This window comes from Notamacropus eugenii, chromosome 5, assembly GCF_028372415.1.
Source record: "Notamacropus eugenii isolate mMacEug1 chromosome 5, mMacEug1.pri_v2, whole genome shotgun sequence".
Taxonomy (NCBI): domain Eukaryota; kingdom Metazoa; phylum Chordata; class Mammalia; order Diprotodontia; family Macropodidae; genus Notamacropus; species Notamacropus eugenii.
Genome location: NC_092876.1, coordinates 341,062,782 through 341,082,473, shown reverse-complemented (window position 1 = coordinate 341,082,473; position 19,692 = coordinate 341,062,782). Strand labels below are relative to the sequence as shown.

Below are 19,692 nucleotides of genomic sequence, written 5' to 3'. Positions count from 1 at the left end.
ATGTCTTCTCGTACCCCATGATAAAAGGGTTGGAAACTGTCCAGGAAATAATCCCTTTGGCTGCTGGAAAGCAAGGTTGGTTTTTCTCTTCTGGTGCCAGAAGCTACTTCACAGCTTTTCTTCTTTTGGCTTGATGGGAAAATAGAATGAATTGAGTCCTTCTAATTCTTGGCCCTCCTCCCTATTCTTTCATAACAGCTGTTTCCAGATAACAGATTCTCAAAATGAGACAAGTCTCCCTAAGGCCCTCTCCAGGAATTTACTAAGTGAATAAGAACTAAGAGCGTAATCCCATTTGAAGGATTCTCTCCTGTCATCCCCTCCTGCCCCAAGACTGTCACTGTTCACTGAAGCTTGTTGAAAAGGTATCCTTAGAATTAGAAGGCACGTGCTTGGACAGATCAGGGAGAGCTGAAGACTTGATCTTGCTTAACACTGAATTGGCATCTTTTCTATCCTGGCTTTGAGGGATGGTGGTCCAGGTGACATTGAGCACCCTTTCGTGGTTGCTGCTTCCTTCAGAGGAAAAGGAATGGCTGATCTCAGCTCTGTTCCACCTTGGTGCTTGTGGACCAGAGCTGAATGCAGACATACTAAGGGTGATCCATAAATACTTACTATGTTTGTAACTTCCTTTCCTCCCTCTTTGCTCCAGTGTTATTAGCTGGCTGAGCTATATCAATATCAAGCATTTTGATGGATAACCCAGCCTCTAAGAACCTCAGAGGATGTTGAGCAGACTGGCCTACCTTTTCGCTCAAGATTTAACACTTACTCAGCCTGTTAATGCAGCTTTTGAGCTGTTGCTTCAGAAATACTGGAGCATCTGTGAACAGTGTAATCCCTCAGATTATTGTTTGCTATCTCCCCTATTACTTCATGAGTAACTTGGTGGAAACGAAGGGGGAGGTTGGAGAGGACTTCTAGCTGGGGCCCGATGGTCCTTGAACTGTGCCGTACTCCAAGGCTAGAGAAAAGGGAATGATCATGTCTCTTTCTTGTTTGTACCTTTCAAATGAACTAGAAAATTAAGCCAATTATTGAAATAATAAAGTCTCCCAAATCCTTTTTTTATTAAGCATCTGTCAAAGGATTAGAGATTTTATTTAGAGTTGGAAGGGATCTCAAAGATCATCTAATCCAATGTTACCTGTTATTTTTTTTTTCCATAAATACATGATAAAACTGAGGCCTGAGAGATTCAGTGATTTATCATTTTGATTACCATAACCCTTCTCAGGTGATAAGGTGCTAAGTAGTGTAGAAGAAGATTGATGCAGACATAAACTTCTTCTTCAAGGTGTTCCCAGTTGGAGACATTGATGGAGGCAGAAATGGAAAGGACGGTATACATTAATTAACATGAGGCTAATATATATACTAAACAGGTAACAGTCTGTTAAGATTACATAATTATCTTATGTATAGGCAATCTCAATGACCCAGGGAGTGCAAAAGAATCATGAAAGTTTGCTGTTTAAACAGGATAGAGTGGGAGTAATTTGTCACCTCTTTTCCAATTAGGGGAGGCATCTTTGAGGAGATGAGATTTTGTAATTGAGGCATAAATGTGTCTTTCTGGTTTGAATTGTCCAAACAATTGCCTTGTTTTCTGTAGACACAGCCTACACATGGATCAGTTTGACCAGAGTGAGTGAAAGGGCCTGTTTGAAAAGTTGGAGGAAGGAAAGAAAGCAATGGGTAGTAATGGGTCCGTTTGATCTTCGCTGTGCAGTTGTGTTAGTTATGAGATAAAATTTTGTGGTGACAAGCTTAGGATAGCCTGGTATGTACAAGGGAGAAGAGCAGGGCACTCCGAGTGTCTCACATTTCTCATATAAAATGCTTTTTTTTTTTTGTCGTCTTTGCTGTTTTAGTCCATAGTGGCCTTTCTGAAGGATCCAGAAGGGGCCCCACTTTGGGAAGAAGATCCTGAAGCTAAAGATGTTGTCCACATTGACAGTGAAAAGGTATTTCAATTTCCCCAAACTAAATGAGTTTTTATTTGTATTGGAATTTACTTCTGTACTTGAGTTCAGGCTGTTGTGAGTCACTTGAGAATAAAATAAACAGAATCAGCTAAGGAAATTGAGAAAATTGAAATGCTACATTATTTCATAGTGCTTATACTTTCTTCTAGGGGAGTTGCCCTAGTGGGCTGAAATCAAGGGGGGGGGGTAGATTTTATGTGCTTAATTCGTTTTCTGAAATTTAAATGATAGAGGGGAACAGACTGCTTGGCATCTCTGTCTTTTTAGCTTGTTTGCCAATAGTAGTAATTTTATGAGGATGATATTGTGAATGTTAGTAAGAATTCAGTGATATCTTCTAAGAACAAAGCTCCTTTATGACAAAAGTTGGCCATGATTTTTTGTTTGTTTTTAAACTTCACAAATTATTCAAATCAATGTTGCCGTGTATTATACAGTTAAGTGGGTTTTTTTTTTTGTCAGATTACATGGGACAAAAACATTCATTCACTTTGGTTGGTGCCCAGTTGGAGACAAATGGGACCATACCTTAACAAAGTTGTGAAGCAGGTGTCTAGACAGTTTTGTTTCTGTGTTTTTCTACTCTTGATGGTGATTTCTTATATTTTAGGACCACAGTGTCCTCTTGTTCTTCTATACCCTTTATCCTACCAAAATAGTGCCATCATGCATTTATTTTATTGACTTTAGAGTGAATTCATTTTCTTTTTTGTGAGGTTCATCTTAGGTTATTTGCATTTTGAACCTTTCATTGTGAGATAAAAGACATTGTCACTGTTTAAGAAATTTCAAGCATCAGCAAGTAGGTAGAGAAAAAATTTCAAGGTGTATGTGTATACCCTGACGTCACTTCAGCTTAATTTCATCTCTTCATGGTGACTCTGTGATGGAAAGGGTATAGGGGATGGTCCTCTTTCGCTCCTGCTTCCCTGGCCCACTTCAACTCCTGGATACTTATGCTCAGGAATTGCTAGAGATAGAGGATTAAAGGTATTGATCTCTTTCAGGACTTGGAACCTTCCCTTTGGTAATCCATCCCCTTACCTACTTGCTCCCTTTCTTGCCTGAACATAGCTCATGGTCTTCGCTACTGTTCGTGACCTTAATCCCTTTGTCCCAGCACTCCTAAATACATGTTTTGGAACTTGTATTTTTTTAAACGTTTCCAATTGTTTCTGTTGCTTTGATGATATTTTCTTAAAATGTTCTTTTTCTGATGTCCTGAGTTGCATCCTCTTCTTTCATAAAGGTAATATTCTAAAGTGAATTTAGCCCTGGTGAAATGTGGATTTCAGTTAGAGGCAAAGTCTAAGAATCCATAGAGTTAACTTCAAATTACTTGATTTTGGCAGATGTTTCAGCCCTCATAGACTTCCCTCTATTGTGAACAGACTTATGGGTTCCCTTTCCTCTTTGTCAGTTGTTTTAAGTTTCAGAGATGTGGCCTTATTTTAATGTTAGTTATTCTGAACACAGCTGAGGATATATATCTGCTACCCAGAAAGCCCAAGAACACTGGATGGGACACAGGACACTGGTCCTAGCTGAGAGACCTTGGAGAAGTTACAGAATCTGGGTCTCTGAATGAAGCTTTCCCATCTACAAGATGAGACACAGCCTTGATAAATATGAAACTCTGAGTCTGTGTAGTGTGCATCCCTAAACCAAATCTGCCATGTGTCTTGATTGTCTCTGTTTTGGATCATTCATGATACCTCCCCAGTCCATTAGGATACTTGGGAGTTATCCACTATCTCAGAGAGATATGTATGTAACTGTGATCTTTCTTAGAAATCTTGGCTTATGTAAGAAGACATTCAGGTTTTGTAGAATGAATACTAACATGTTTTTCTTTTATACGTAATTTAGGATAACTTGGGTTTTAAATTAAGCTTTCTATAAGTTTGAATCTCCTCTTCTTCTTACAAATACTGCTGCTGTACATGTTCTCTCCTATGTCATTACTTAAATACATTTCTGTTTTTTCCTCTCAGGAATTCAGACGGATTGTGAAGAAGGATGACAAACCTCTTCTGATGATGTTCTATGCCCCTTGTGAGTGACCAGAGATCTGGCTTAGGGGACTTGGTTGATCTTTGTTTTCTGTCCCCGCTAAGAACTGGGAGCAGGGAGTCCACTTTCCTCAGATGCTCTCTTTTGTCCCAGAGGATTTACTTCAGGACCTTGGTTCTCATTTCCATCTCTTCATTTGTCTTCATTTTTTCTTTTGGCTGTTTCCCTCTTCTGATACCATTCTCCCACCTGGAGGATTCAGAGTCCATCATGTGTTCTGTCTTCAGCCCGCTTGTTCTGGCCCCCTCTCCTTCACATCTATAGCTCTTCCCTTTCCATATACTTGAGTATTTCTTTAATCCTGTATATCTTTTTGCATACCTGAGAACATATAATTATTTCCCAGCTCAATTTGTTCCTCTCATCATTGCTGTTCTTTTCTTTCAGAAACTCTGAAGCCATACATGAAAGTTTCTTTTTCTGGGTGATCCTTCTCCTTTCACATTCTAAAAGACTGTTTTTATTTCAGATTACTGCAGTTAGTTACTTCTGTCCTTGAGCTCAGGATGTAGGGTGATTACTCTTGCCTTGTTACTATGTGACCAGGTAGAAAGTAAGAGTGTGCCAGCAATGCCTGCACCTCATCTGAGATCAGTGTGCTGGAGTGTAAAAAATGCTGAACTCTAGGACCAGGCAGGAAACCATGCTTGACTCTGCTGCTTACCCCCCAGGCCACCTTTGCTAAGCCACCTGACTCTTCTGTAGCTTTAGTTTCCTCATCTGTAAAATGGTTAGTTAATCCCTTCTAACCCTAACATTCTATGTAATACAAGATTTTTCAAAGAGATTGAAAGGGTATGTGCATGTGTCTGTGTGTGCGTATGAGTATGGGGATGTGTGTTTACAGAGATGGATGTATTTGAGTGTCAGGATATGGATATAAGCACTTGAAGGTTAACATTGTCCTGTTTCTCATCCATCCCTTAAAGGCATTTTCTTCCCTGAGCAAACTGTCCTCCTTCCCTTCTCACAGCCTTTATTCTTTGTGCACATAATCATCATTAATATCTCATGTTGACTCTTGACACCTTACTTTGTCTCTGCCTGCCTGCTGTGCCTAACTAGGGCCTGTGACTCTGTCTAGGAGGGCAGATCAACTCCCAAGACCATCTCTTGTTGCTGCCACCAACTGTACCCTGCCTTCTTGGTGATTCCAGGCTGGTCTCTCTTCCTCTGTGCTGTGGCCTTCATGCCTTCCAGTTACATGAGATTCCTTCAGAGGTTCCTTTCTGTTTTTCTTTTTGGAAGGGGAGGCTTTTATTTAAATAGTACTGGGTCATGAATCCCTGGATATAGAGCTGAGATGAACTCTCGAGATCAGCTAGTGCAACTGTTCCATTTTATAGATGAGAAGAATGATGCCAGAAGATAAGTGACTTTCCCAAGGTCATAGAAGTAGTAAGTTAGAAGAGCTGTTATTTGAACCTGTCTCCTTTGATTCCAAATTCTGTACTGTTTCTACTCTACAACACTGTCCTAGAACCATTCAGGACTTTGGTCCTAGAGCACCAATGAAAAATCCTCTGCTCCAGCCTCCTTTATTTTCTAAAGCACCCCATTCCTCCTTTCTAGGCTAGCTTACTTTGGAAGACTTTATCAACTGCCTTTTTTGAGAAATACTATATACTCTTTGGATCATTTGCTTTGTTTTCTTTTTTAATATCTTTGATATTGTAAGTTCTCTTCAACTTATCTCTCTCTCTGCCACAGATTACCTACCTGACTGCCCATCTGTCCATCCTCCTCACTTGGTGGCAATGACTTCTCTTTATGTAATCTCTTTGGGTTGGCGATTTTAGAGCTTGGGGTGCAGGTAGGGTATGCCGAGGAAGTAACCAGAGATAATTAGTTGAAGTTTAAACTAGATGTGTCTTCTTTCTTACTGAGTGGGTGTGTTCCTGATGCCTGATGGGGAAATTGGGGTGGGGGGGTAATAATTCTCTGAGATATGTTAAGTTTGGCTTATTTAATCAAGACTACAGTCATTCTCTCTGGGAATCGCCTCCTGAATTTTTCTTACAGGAAGGAGGACAGGCAAGATGGCAGATCCACCCTCAGAGGGTTCAACCTTATGATAAAAGAGCAGATGCTATTTCTCTTCTTTTCCCTTCTTATAAACCCACTCACAGTCCCTTAGGGTTGACTTTTAGCAGCTGTCATTTTGAGAGCCTGGCACCAAAAGCATTCTATTATCCTTCTGGTGAAAACCCAGCTGCATCTTACCTTTATAGTTTCTATTCTCTTTCAGCGGTGGGAAAAACCTGCTGATGATCAAATAATTTCCCATCAAACCTCTCTGAGCACCCACATTGTTTAAGCTGTTCCTTCCACAGGTCTCCACTGTTCTTATTTCTGGTACAGACAGGGAGGGGGTTCAGGAAACTCTCTCTTTGAACCTCAGCCAAATAATCCCTTCCCAGGATAGTCCACTGATATTCACTTGGCACATTTATCTAGGCTTATTTCCCTAGAGAGCATGCATCCAGCTGAGCTCACTGGTGTTGTCCATTTTTTTCCCTTTTCATCTTTATGGATCTCCATAGTGGGAACAGGTTCCCCAGATAATTCTACATTCTCTTCCCTCACATTTTTCATTACCAAGATGATGAACAATCAACTGAAGGATGAGTGAACAGTATAAACAAATATTTCTGAAATCTGAATTTTTAGAGGCTCCCCCCCCGCCCTTTGCAGAAAGGAGATGCTGCAGCCTTTAAGCAAGTGAGAATTATGCTTTTGTTTCCACTTCCCCTGGTCTGTCCGGCTTAACATGCCAGTTCAGGAGGTAGTAGAGAGAAAAATAGCAGGCATGGCCATATGAACCATATCAAACATCATTCCTGGTAGGGAATTTAAAGTGAAGAAACCTCTCATCACTTCAGATCAGCAGCTACTTTACACTTTAGCCAGTGGCTTAGGGCACTGAGTTCTTGAATGATTCACCCAGGGTCCCACAGAGGTAGTTCTTGAACCCCAGCCTTTTTCACTGTGAGGCCAACTTTATCCACCATAGCACTCTGCTTCTTCAATAGCCCTGAGTTTTTGAGAATTTCAACCCTACTCTCTAGGATGTACTCCAAGAAGAGGAAATTCTCCCATTTTCCTTATCCTACTCACTTCCTGCTGAGACGTTAGCCTGAAGCAGGCCTTGGCAGCACTGACAATACTGACACACGATCTCTTTGCCCCACTGTAATGTATGGAGATGGGAATCTGCTGTTTGACACTGCACATGGCTTCTTCTTTGGCTTCTGAGGCTATCAGACACTTCTCAGAACCTGTTTCAGCACAGCATCTGTTAAATTAGCAAAGTCTGCTCCTTTAGGAACTGCCTGTGTCTGCAAGAGAACTGTCTCTTCTTTTGCATGGTCATTGCAGAATATTTAATATGATTTAAGGTCAGGGGGAGTTTAAGTGATGTCAAAATTATCTCTATGATTTTATAGTGTATGTGTGATGCCTGAGATTTTGGTGCTCTGTAAATCTCCTGGGGCTGAGCTAAAATAAAGACTAGCTTTTCCACTCTCTGGACAATATAATATAACATCAAGTAGACTTTGAGTTCCAAGGCTTCCCCAAAAGAAGAATGAATTTCTTAATTATCTTAATTATCCCTGCCAGTAGTAGGAGGCAATGTTATGTATAATCCTAATTTCTAGTGTTCTGGAATACATGGTGTCATTTATTATAGATCATTTAGTCCAGCTTCCTCAGTTTTACAAATGAGAAAAGAGAAGTCAAGCAACATAACCAAGGTCACACAGCAAATTAGTGGTAGATCTAGGATCCTCTGATTCTTCCAGACTGAGTAGCCAGGAGTGGATCTCAAAAGCGTGATATCCAGTTCTCTTTCCTTTGTACCATGTCCCTTCCTGGGACAACTCTGTATATCATTTTTTTTTTTATTCCTGTTTATGATGGAGAACAGTGGTAGAGAGAATTCTACTTTCTGTTGTTCTAGATTATGTTGCTTGATTTTTAATAGCATGTTTTCCTTCCTTTAAGCTTATAATTTAAGCTTGTAGTAATATTAGTGTGCATTTACTGGGCTGTCCATTGGGCACTGAATGGACTAGGCAGTTTAGGGAGCCTGGTACAGAATTAAAATCATTGAGTATAGTTTAGTGTTATAGTGCATTGTTTTCTTAACACATAAAGCCAAGTCTCTGAATATCAGCTACATGTGCAGTTAGTAGCAAACAATTTAACATTTATTATTTAATAGGTATTGGCTCTGTCAACTCAATTAGATTGTAAGTGACTTGAAGGCAAAGGAGTGTGCCTTACATTGTCCGATAGCTTGGTGTACTGGAAAGAGAGCTGGCTTCAGGGTTAGAAACCCCTGAGTTTAAGGCTACCTCTTGACATATACTAGCTATCTGATCCTGGAAAAGTCACTGGACCTCTCAGTAACCTTGGCACCTCTAAGACTATAAAGTGCAGAGAAGGTAACAGTCTGCATCTCTAGAGTTTCCTCCTGAGTAGTTCAACACGTTGATGAAGTTATAGCTGTAGATAGCATCGTCAAGCATGGTGCTGGCGCATGGTGCATACTAAGCTGATAATACCTATTGATTCAGTCTCAACAGACGGGGATAATAGTAACAGTTGTTTCACAGGGTTGTTGTGAGGGTCAAATAAGGTCATATTTATAAAGCACTTAGCACAGTGCCTGGCACTGAATAGGAGCTTCATAAAAACTCCTTTCCTGCATCTTTCCATTCAGGGGCTTATGTGACCCTGAGCAAATAAATCTCTGCTTCTCAGTTTGCTCATTGGTAAAATGGAGAGGTTTGAGCTAGATGATCTATCTCAATATCTAATATTTAAATTAAGTATTGTGTAAATATCTAAATCCCCAAAACTATGGTCTTATGATTTGTATAGGAAGAGTTGAAGATAATCTCAGGTCATGGATAACCATGTTTGACTTTTCTCTCGATTGTGCTGCAGGGTGTGCCATGTGTAAGCGGATGATGCCATCTTTCCAACAGGCAGCCACAGAATTAAAAGGCACCCATGTAAGTAAGATGCTGTTTACTGGGCACAAGGGTACAAGTCTGAAGGGTGGGGGAGGGAATGATGTATAAGCAGAGGAAGGGGGAAAGAGACATTTTAGGAAATAGAAACATTGACTCAGACCCTAAAGCTGCTGAGTCTGCTGAATAAAAGAGAAGGCCCTTTGTACACTTAATGTAATATAGGGTTAAACGTGTTGTGTGGTGTGAGAGATCTCTCAATTCTACTAAGAAAAGACTTTCTAGGGAATCAGCCACAGGCTACTACATGGCCTGGAGACTGGGAGAGTCCACTGCAAATAGTGAGGAAAATATAGATCGCGTATAAGCAGATCAGGAATTATCTGTGGAGTAGATCATTCCAGCAGTAGGAAATCAGAAAGTTGATAGTGACAGTGGGAGAGAGAATCATTCATAAGGGCATTAAAACATCTAGAGCAAGTGGTCAGAGAATCAGTGAGGCTAGAAGGGACAAGCCAATACCAATCTAAGGTTAAGATCTTGAAGTCATCTGCATAAAGGTGACAGTTGAAGTTGTTGGAGTAAATGAGGTAGCCAGGGGAAAGAAGATAGAAAGAAAAAGGGGAGAGAGCAAAAGTTAGCACTTGGGGATACCTTCACTTTAAGAAATTAAATCCTAAAGTCAGTAAGAGAAGCAGCTATCAAAGAGGTAAGAGTAAAAACAAGGAAACATGGTACCTCTGAAGCCAGAGGAAAAAGAGAATTTCCAGAAGGGATGGAGTGATCAACAATGTCAGCCTACTACATAGAGATCAATCAGGGTGAGGACTGAGAAAACTCCACTGGACTTGAAAGTTAGGTAATTGGCGACTTTGGTAGAGTGGTGGGAGATCAAAACAGATTGCAGAGGATTAAGGAGAAAATGGAACTGAAGGCATCAGCTGTGGACCACTTCTTCCAAAAGTTTGATAGTGAAAAGACAGGACTAATTGAATAGGATGGATGGGGAGAATAGAATGTATTTATAAATAGATGGGAAGGAGCCAAGGTAGAGATGTAATTGGAAGATGAAAGTGAGAAATTGATGAATGGAGTAGGGTCCTGGAGAAAATAGAAGAGAAATGTAATTAAAAGCAAAAATGGAAGGATTAGCCTTATTCAGCATTAGAGATATCTCTTCTTTTATCACCAAAGGGAAGGTTAATGTTGATGGTGAGAAGTGTTTCAGAGTGGAGGACAAAAGTTGAGAGAGCTCATGTTGGATGACCTTTGTCTTTTCATTAAAATAGATTTAGCTGTCTTTTTTTAAGGGTGTATTTGAAGGCTATGATTGAGAGATTGAGGAGTAGGGATAAGGTTTAAAATGTGATCATAATCTACTTAATAGAAATAAAGTTGGGTAAGAAACATGAGCCCTTATCATGGGATCTGTTTAGAGAACAAAGAATAACCTATTTTGGCTAGGAGACTGGAAGTGTAGTGGAGGATAAAGTTTGACCATGTCGTGGAGGGCCTTAGGAAGCCTAATCTTCCTCAAGGTTGAATTGGAGAGAGAGACTAGAGACGAGCAAGTCAATTAAGTAAGTAGTGGTTGTATTAGTTCAGGAAGGAAGTGGAAAGTATTTGAACTAGAATGATGACAGTAAAAATAAAAAGGAAGGGATGGATCCAAGTAATATTTTGATGAATTATTATGACTCAGGGACTGGCAGTAGGAGCAAAAGAGAGGGGAGGAATAAAGCATTACTGAGGTTGCAAACCTGGGTGACTGGGAAAATAATGGTGTTTGAGAAAAATAAGCATCAGGCAGAAGGACTGACTGGGTAGGGGTGGGAGGAAATACTGTTTGCAGCTATTGAATTTGAGTAAAAGGTCGGATATTTGACTGACATAAGACTCCAATTTGGATGAAAACTCAAGACTGGAAATGTTCATTTGGGAGCTATTCGCATGGAGATGATATCTAGAGCTATGAGAAAGAATGAGCTCTCTTGGGCAGAGCAGTAAAGAGAGAAAAATAGAGCCAAGAACTAAACTTTGAGGAAGGCCTATATTTGGGAGGAATTAAAAAGAAACATCAAGAAATAGCCAAATTTGAGGAGTCGTTCTAAGAATTTATATCTCTGGTTGGTTCAGTTTTTCTTATATCTTTGCTATTTATATATGAGCCTATATTTTCCTCTTGTTTTGCCTCAGTGTTAATTAAGAATAACTAATTACTATCTCTTTCATGAAATCCCTTTAAATACTTAATGCCTTAGGTTTTAAGGTTGAAAGGGACTTTAGTCTAGTCCAATCTTTCATTTTATAGAGGAGGAAACACTCCCTGGGAAACAGCATGACTTGCCCAGAGTCTTATAGATGGTAACTTAATTTTTAAAATGTTATAAAACTTTTGTTACAGATGGACCTATAAGTTCTTAAGTTTTAAAGAATTTGGCATTTCAGTTTTTTGGTTTTGATTCTTCCGGCATATGAAGACTGGACATACTGGAGAACAAAGGAGGTGGAGTCTTCAATCTAATTGACAAAACCAAAAAAAGTATGATACTATGTGGGCCCATAGTATCAGGTAGAGTAAGCACTTATTTTGAGAAAAAGCCCTAAAAAATAAGACTCCACTCCCACTCCTCTCCTTCCACTCCAAAAAAACCCAAACAAACCGACAACTCATTGCGTCCAACATTTTGTGTAAACCTAGTTGGAGTTTCTCTCCCTTCTTTTGATGTTTTAAAAATCATCTTCAGATGCTCATGAAAACTGCAGCCTTAATTTAATTGAGACAAGCTTCTCCTACTCTGCTAGGTTATTTCTTAATTCACTTTGAGTTTTTCAAACAGTATATTAGCTTCTTTCACATGCTACAATAATAGGTGAAGGAATCAAAGCAAGAACAGTCAGAAGCTGTCTCATGCTGCTGTCATGTTGAAAGAGGAATATGCTTGGCAGAATCCCAGGTTGCATTACAAGATGGGACACCTGAAGGTGCTCTGTATTCTGTAAGTGTTTTGTGATCAGTCAGACAGCAGCAGAGCCCTCTTCACTCAAATCTCTGCCTTTGACTGATGGGATCCAAGAGATTGGTAGCAATGGATTGGGTGAAGGCAGAGCTGTTCCTGCCTTAGTCAAGTCATTCCCATTATTCTTTACTTGTACATGAAAATACAGTGAAACTCTTGAAAGCAGTTGATGTTCTGGGAGCTATTTGGTAAAGATATCTCATAGAGACATGATTTGGATCTAGTGCCTGTTGAAGTTGCCTCAACAAGAATCTTCAGTCAGAGCAGGTTCTTTGGTTGAACCTAAGAGATGTTCCTACTGAGTACCATATTCCTTACACTTGTGGTGACTTTAAAGAGCCTCTCCTGTTATTTTGTCTCAAAGACCTTAGTTTTTTAGTTACTCACAGAGAACATTTCTTATTAACACAGTTTACCATAGAACTTGTACCTCTCTCTGATTCTTTTCACTCTCTTCTTGCTCCGGGAAGGCAGCAGCTATAAGGAGTTTTTACATGACTTGTATCCTTGGTAACTGTCCTACATGTCACCCCTTCATTTTCCTCTCCATTCAAGTGAACTTCTTTGCTCTCATCTGCAGACTCAGGCCTGATCACTCTCCTCCCTTAGCAGGAAGTACAGGTAGGTGATTCATTTACCTCTCACTTCAGCAAATTGTCTGACATCTGCCCCAGCTTTGTCAGGTGACTCTCCTTCCTTTTCTTTGCATGCCTCCCTTTTACCCTTGAAGAATAGACCCGGTCACTGCTTGGAACTCATTCCCTGACTTTCAGCACCATTCTCTCTTCAATGGAGTCTTCTAGAGTCTCTAGTGGCCTTGAAGAAAGGGTCCACTCCCAGCTCTGTTCCTTTACATTCTCTAGTCTTTCTGATAGCATAGAGCTCCTGTCTTCCTTGCCACTGAGCCCTGGCCCTACTTACTATAGTGAAATGTAAAGGAATGGATGCTTAAACAGAAATTTAAGTGTTTTTCTGAAATGCAGGTCAGTCTTCTTGTAACTCTTTGTATATCTAGAGACTAACTATTAATCCATTTCCCTCAGGCCTTTTGTCTTTCAGTCAGTCAGTGAAAATTATTAAAAGTTTATTGGGACTAAGTAAAAAGATAAGGAAGATGGGAGAGCCATTGAAGGCAGCCTTATTCACAAGAGGAGGAATCAGTGGCACCAACCTAAGTTAAAAAAAGTACAAGTAATCAGGGGTGCTCTAAAGATAAGAATGTGGTTGTAGTTTGAAAATATCAAGCCTGGTACCATTTGCCTTTTAAGGAATCCTGTGAGACTTTGAAATCTTAAAACTCCTATAGTTTCCTTGTTTTTGTTTGCTCTATGAGCCCCAAAGACTGTGTGCTTGTTTTAGGGACAGAAGGACATCAGATAAGCTGTGAGACTGGGAGGGCCAGGGAAAGCAAGAAATCCTAGTTAGAAGGTCCAAGCCCCAACAGTGAAAAGGGAAGCACCAGGCCAAAAAGAGAAGAAAAGGAAAGACGTGAAATAGGTAATTACTTGGGACAAAAGAGAGCTGGAACTAAGGCTTGGCAAGGTAGGTAGCAGCCTTAGATGTCATGGTGCTGGCAGAGTGTCATGAGGATCACCTTTTTTTTTTTTTTTTGCTTTTTTATTTTAAGTTTTTATTTTTATATTTAACATTTTTTTAAGTTTTAAGACCTGAATTCTCTCCCTCCCTTCACTTCCCTCCCATTGAGAAGGCAAAGCAACATGATATCAATTAGATGTATGAAATCATACAAAACATATCCCTATATCAGCAAAGTTATCAAAAAAACACAAAAACAAAACAAGAAAAATAAATTGAAAAAGTATGTTTCAGTCTTCACTCAGAATTCATCAGTTCTCTTTCTAGAGGTGGATAGCATTTTTCATCAAGAGTCCTTCATAGTTGTCTTAGATCATTGTCTTGATTGGAGTAGCTAAGTCTTTCACAATTAATTATCTTTACAGTATTACTGCTGTTGTGTATGACATTCTTCTGATTCTGCTTACTTCACATTGTGTCAGTTCATTTAAGTCTCCCCAGGTTTTTCTGAAACCATCATGCTTATCATTAGCAGCATTCTGTTACAATCATATATTACAACTTATTCAGCCCTTCCCCAATTGATAGGCATCGTCCATGAAAGACACTTTTAAAAATATACTCATTTATTTCCATGTGCCTCTAAAATCTGTTCTTTCCTCTGCATCCCCCAACCCCCACCATTGAACAAAAGAGAAAAATGAAAACCTTATCATAAACATACACAGTCCAGCAAAACAAAGTCCCACATTGGCCATGCCTAAATATAGGTATGTTTGTCTCTGCATTTTTAAGTTCATAAAGTGGCATGTTTCATCTTTAGTTCCTTGGGCAATCATCTTGCATTGACAGGGGTTCAAAATCTTTCCAGGTTGTTTTTCTCTCTAATGTTATTGTCATTGTTCTCACTTTGCTCCACATCAGTTCATAAGAGCTCTTTACAATTTCCTTTCCAGTTCTTTCCACTTAGTCATTTATTATGATACAATATCCCATTATATCCATAGACCGTAATTTGTTTAGTCATTCCCCAATTGGAGGATTATAAAGGATACTTTTAAATGTGACTTTTACAAATGTACCCATTTTTATTGACAGAAAATTCTACTTTCTGAGACATGTAGGTATTAAGCCTGTGGATAGTAATATATCAGGGAGAACAATTTTCATTGCTTTCCTATTGTGTACAAATGCTAGGTACTGGTGTTATAAAAGTATCCCTGGGAATTTGCTGTGGCAAGAGGTACTGACTGCCCATAGCTTCCTGCCCAGGGCCTCCCCTTCCTGCTCTTTCTCTGCTGTGGCCCAAGCCCTTCTTCCATCTGGTCCATAGTAACCACTGTTAGTAGTTCACAACTGGAGGAGTGCCCATTCCTATTGCTTTGCAAGTGGAACAGACAAGGTAGGGAGTAAAAAGGACTGGTAGAGGAGATTTTTCCATGTGTAGCATCTGAAGGTGAGGCAGAGATGTATTCCATGAGTTCCCAAGTTGGAGTTCTGAACTCCTTTTTCTGTAGAAATACTACTGCATTTTGTGGCTTAAATAGGGCTTTGTGAGCTATACTAAAAATTTAGCCACCATGTATCACTTTATAAATGAATTTTAGAAATGCATTCCTTTTGCGACTTCTTGTGTATTGAGAGCTCCTGCCTCATAGCCCTTTATTAGGACTCTAATGTATTGGAATCTCCTTCGTGGCTAGTGGCTAGTGCCCCATACTTGTTACTCAGATTCCTTCTCTAAATTCAAGCCCCTTTGTTTCCCATTCTTTTTTATCCAGTTTCCTTTCATCTGACCTTCCCTCCCCCCATTTTAAAAAACCAGCCTCCATGAATGGGTTTCTGACCCTTGAGAGCTCATTGTTTTAGTTTGTGATTCCTGCTGCTGGTCTATTCAGATTTTTTTTTACCTCTGGCCTACATGACTGGCCTAATTTTTAAGCCATTACCTGTCTACCTGTTTTCCAGCTACTCTTTAAAATGTCTCCCTATCCCAGATCCTTAGCTGTTTTGTGATAAGATCTGGGTCTAGTCTGTTCTCATGCCTAATGATTATCTGCTTTATCTTCTGATACCTTCTGGGCACTGAGACCTTTCGACATTTTTGTTCTTTTCTAAACCTTGTGGAGTGTAGCTAGCTTAAGATGTTGTTAATAAACAAGTTGAAATCACAGTCACCATCTTGTTGCCGTAATGTGCGGATGTTTATCTGTTATCCCCTCCCCACCTTGCACTTTCATGTCCCCTGCATTGCCTATTAGCAGAATGAATACTCGATTGCTCCCTCTCTTCTGTAGGGTTCCCTGTGTGTTATGGCTTTATGTGTTCCTCCTGTTTTGATGCTTCTGTGAAATACTGATTGAGGCGCTATGACAGTTTATTTCCTCTTCTTGGATTGCCCTTCCAGTACATTTGCCCCTTCATCTCTAAGGGCATCAAGACACTGCTTCACCCATTCCTTTTGCTTAGATCTGTTGCCCATGCACGCTCCAGTTCTAAAGGAATTTGTTCAATGAATATCTGCTGGATAAAGAATATAAAGATCTCAAAAATTGTAAACTTCTTGCCAGTCTAGAAGCAATAGCTTTTGAAAAATAGCTTGATCAAATTTTTCTTAATCTTCAAATTTCATCTAGTCTGCAAATGAAAATTTTCCATCTGGTGAATTAGTTGCAGAATTTGATTAGTAAGGAGGTTGATTAGATAACCCTTTTGCTACTGCTGGTGCTGCAGAAAACAGTAGTCAGAGAAGGAGGACCTGTGGATTGAGAGCTGGAAAGAGTCACTTATACTGTCTTAATTGTGGGTCCTCGTAGCCATCAGACATTTTCTCATGCCTCCAGCACGTTTCTTATATGTAAGTATGTGTCTAGGGATTTGAAAATGGTTGTTTATTTGACAACATTTGCAAATCATGGTGAGTTTTTTGGCTAGATATCTTGAAAAATGGAAATATTTCCACATCCTAAAACTGCATCTCACCATTTTTTCAAGAGGATGGAGAAATGTAGAATTAATGACTGGCTTGCATATAAACACTAAGCTACAGGATGGAAAAAGCATTCCAAGTTTAGTCATTACATCCCCTCAGAATTAACAATAAACAGTCTCACTGCTGTGTTTGGGTAAGTGATTTTGCCACAAAACATTCAGTTATGATGTGCATAATTTATGAAGCCATGATATATATGCACAGTTTAAGAATTACTAGTTTGGATAAATGTAAACTCTTAATTTTAAATAAAGTATACTCCTCCTACCTCCTGTAGATATGTTTTCCAAGGTTTTGTCTTTATCCCTACTTTTTTCCTCTGTGGGCTGTTTCTCCATTTCTCCTCCACTCCCACAGTTTTAGCTTTGGCTTCTATTATGGATCCTCTCCTAAATAGTTAACTGCAGGCCCACATTTCCAGTCCCTGGTAGAAATTTTCACTTCAGAATTTATCTAAGATTGTTAAGGTCGTTTGACTGCCCTGGGCTGGTCAGATTCCCCTCATCTGGCCACCCTAAAATGGCTCCTTTTTCCTCACTCCCTGTTTTGGCAGGAGCATCCTTGTTTTCTCAGACACTCAGGCTTGAAACGTCAGGACTGTTTTCTTTCTTCCTCTCTGCATTGCTATACTCCATTAGTCACCCACTCTTTATAGTCTTCCTTTGCAATGTCTCTCAGGTCTATACCTCTCTATTTTACTTTCACTGTCCTTGCTTGTTATCTTAGTTCTGAAGTATGTAACAGCCTTCTCCCTGGTTTCCCTGCTTCTTACTTCTTCCCTCCAATCCATATTACATGTTGCCTCCAGATTCTTTAGCCAGGACATTGATTATTCCGTTTCCTGGCTCAAAAACTTTCAGTGGCTCTCTGTTGCATACAGATTAATGTCTATACTTCTTAAGCCTGTCATTCAAGGCTTTTTTTGCAACTTTGTATCATATTAGTCTCCTGCACATCCTTTGTTTGGCATGCAAACTTGACTGACTGCACTGTTCCCTGGACAAATCTCACTTTCTTGCCTCACTGTCTTTCCTCTTGCTATTCCCTTTGCAGGCGATGCCCTCCCCATCATTTTCTACCAAACTTCTATACATCAGTGCTATCATCTTATCCATAAACTTTACCTAGCTAGGTGGTGCAGTGGATAGAGCACTAGTGCAGGAGTCAAGAGAACCTGAGTTCAAATCTCATCTCAGACACTTGATACTTACTAGCTGTGTGACCTTGGGCAAGTCACTTAACTCCAATTGCCTGATCCTGGGTCATCTCCAGTCTTCCTGGTGAATATCTGGTCACTGGATTCAGATGACTCTGGAGGAGAAGTGAGGCTGGTGATCTGCACAGCCCTCCCTCACCCAAAACAAAGTCAAGTGCAAATCATGTCATCATTTCTCTGATGGCATGGTCTTCTTCAGCAACAAAGGACGAACACACACACACCTTGTATGCAGCCAATACTTGTTTCTTTCCTTTAAACATTAAGAGTGTTTTGCACCATCTTATGGTACCATATCATACATATGTGTCCACTTGTCTTGTCTCCTTTACCACCATGTTGTAAATTCCTTCATGCTCAGAACCAAGTCTTGATTGCCTTTACAGCTGACCCAGTAGCAACACACAGTAATTGCCCAGCCAACATTTATCAGATGGAGACTCATTCAGAATAGTTTAGAGAAATGCTTACTTCAGGTGAGGGAAGTAAGTGGAGGATTTAAACAGAACCTTGAAGGATGAGTAAGATTTGGCATAGAGGAGAGAAAAACATTCCAGGCAAGGGAAGCAATATGAAAAAAGAGGCAAGAGGGCACATGACATGTTTGGTGAATATAGAATTAAGAGTGAGAAGGTACCCTACAGAGATCTAGTCCAACAGCCCTTAACTTTTTAGTGTGTGATGGACAGACTCTTTGGCAGTCTGCTGAAGCCTACAGGACCCTTGTCAGATTGTTTATAATTGCATAAAATAATATTACAAAGTACTTTTAGAAAACAAATTCATGTAAGTCCCAAGCTAAGAACCCCTGATCCAGGCCACTTCCCTCATTTTACAGATGAAGGGACTGTGAAAAATTGTGAGTTGCTCAAGATCACACATGTAAGAAGTAAAGCTAGGACTTGAACCCAGTCCTCCCAGCTCCACCTCCATTGTTGTTCCTACTATATCTCATGACAGGGGATAGAATCGTAAGGATTAGAAGTCACCTTCCAATAGTCTAAACATTACTCAATGCTATGATACTCTACACTAAAAGGGTTCTTAATTTGGAGTCTGTGACCTTTAAAAAAAAATACTTAATAGTTGTATTTCAATATAATTGGTTCGCTTTGCAATCCTATGTATTTTAGGCATTTAAAAACATTTTCTGAGAAGGGGTACATAGGCTGATTCACCACCGCCAAAGGGATCCATGACAAAAAACAAAAGGATTAAGAACCTCTACTGTACATCCTTGACACAGAGTAAAAACAGTTTGGATGGAGAGGAGAGGTCATTTAGAATGGAACAGCCATAGCCAACTTAGGTAAGCTGAGTCTCATGAATTAATCCTTAAAAAAAAACAAAAACATGAAATTAGGCAAAATGTTATACAAGGCACAGTTCAGTGGAAGCAAAGTTGAAGAGGTGAGGCTTAGAGGGGAGAGGAGAAAAGGAAACTAGGACAGAAAGAAGAATTAGATGAGTTTGGAAAACACTTTGAAAGACCTGTCCAGAGGGATGTTTTGTCAGTGATGGCAGACTTCAGCTATCCAGATGTCTGCTGGAAGGAGCCCAAACTCTGTCTTACTCTCGCTTTCTCCACAAAGGCAGAGCTTCTACTAACTAATCAACTTCAATAATTTCATTTTTCAAAACTGAGAAGAGCAACAAAGGGAGAGGGATTCTGTTTGGGATCTGCTTCTCCCCAACAGGGAGGAGCTTACTGCTGGGGAAAGCTAGCCACACCTACCTAGCTCATAACAGAGGAGAGGAAGGCCCCAAGTATCGTTACAAGATGTAGACCCTCACTTTGAGGAGAGATGTTGAAGAACCATTTTATGGACAGAGGCAGATCCAGGCCATATGGCAGCTCAAGAAGGAAAAGTCTGAAGGCACAAAG

At 39.9% G+C, this 19,692-nt stretch overlaps 1 protein-coding gene across 1 annotated transcript in view; it reads left to right on the top strand.

The window, feature by feature from the left end:
• Positions 1–19,692, top strand: part of PDIA5 (protein disulfide isomerase family A member 5) — a 188,141-nt gene that overhangs the window by 105,443 nt on the left and 63,006 nt on the right. Inside the window, exons 6-8 of the mRNA XM_072613786.1 lie at positions 1,878–1,970; positions 3,986–4,046; positions 9,018–9,085. Coding sequence (XP_072469887.1) covers positions 1,878–1,970; positions 3,986–4,046; positions 9,018–9,085 — 222 coding nt within the window. The remainder of the gene's footprint in view (positions 1–1,877; positions 1,971–3,985; positions 4,047–9,017; positions 9,086–19,692) is intronic.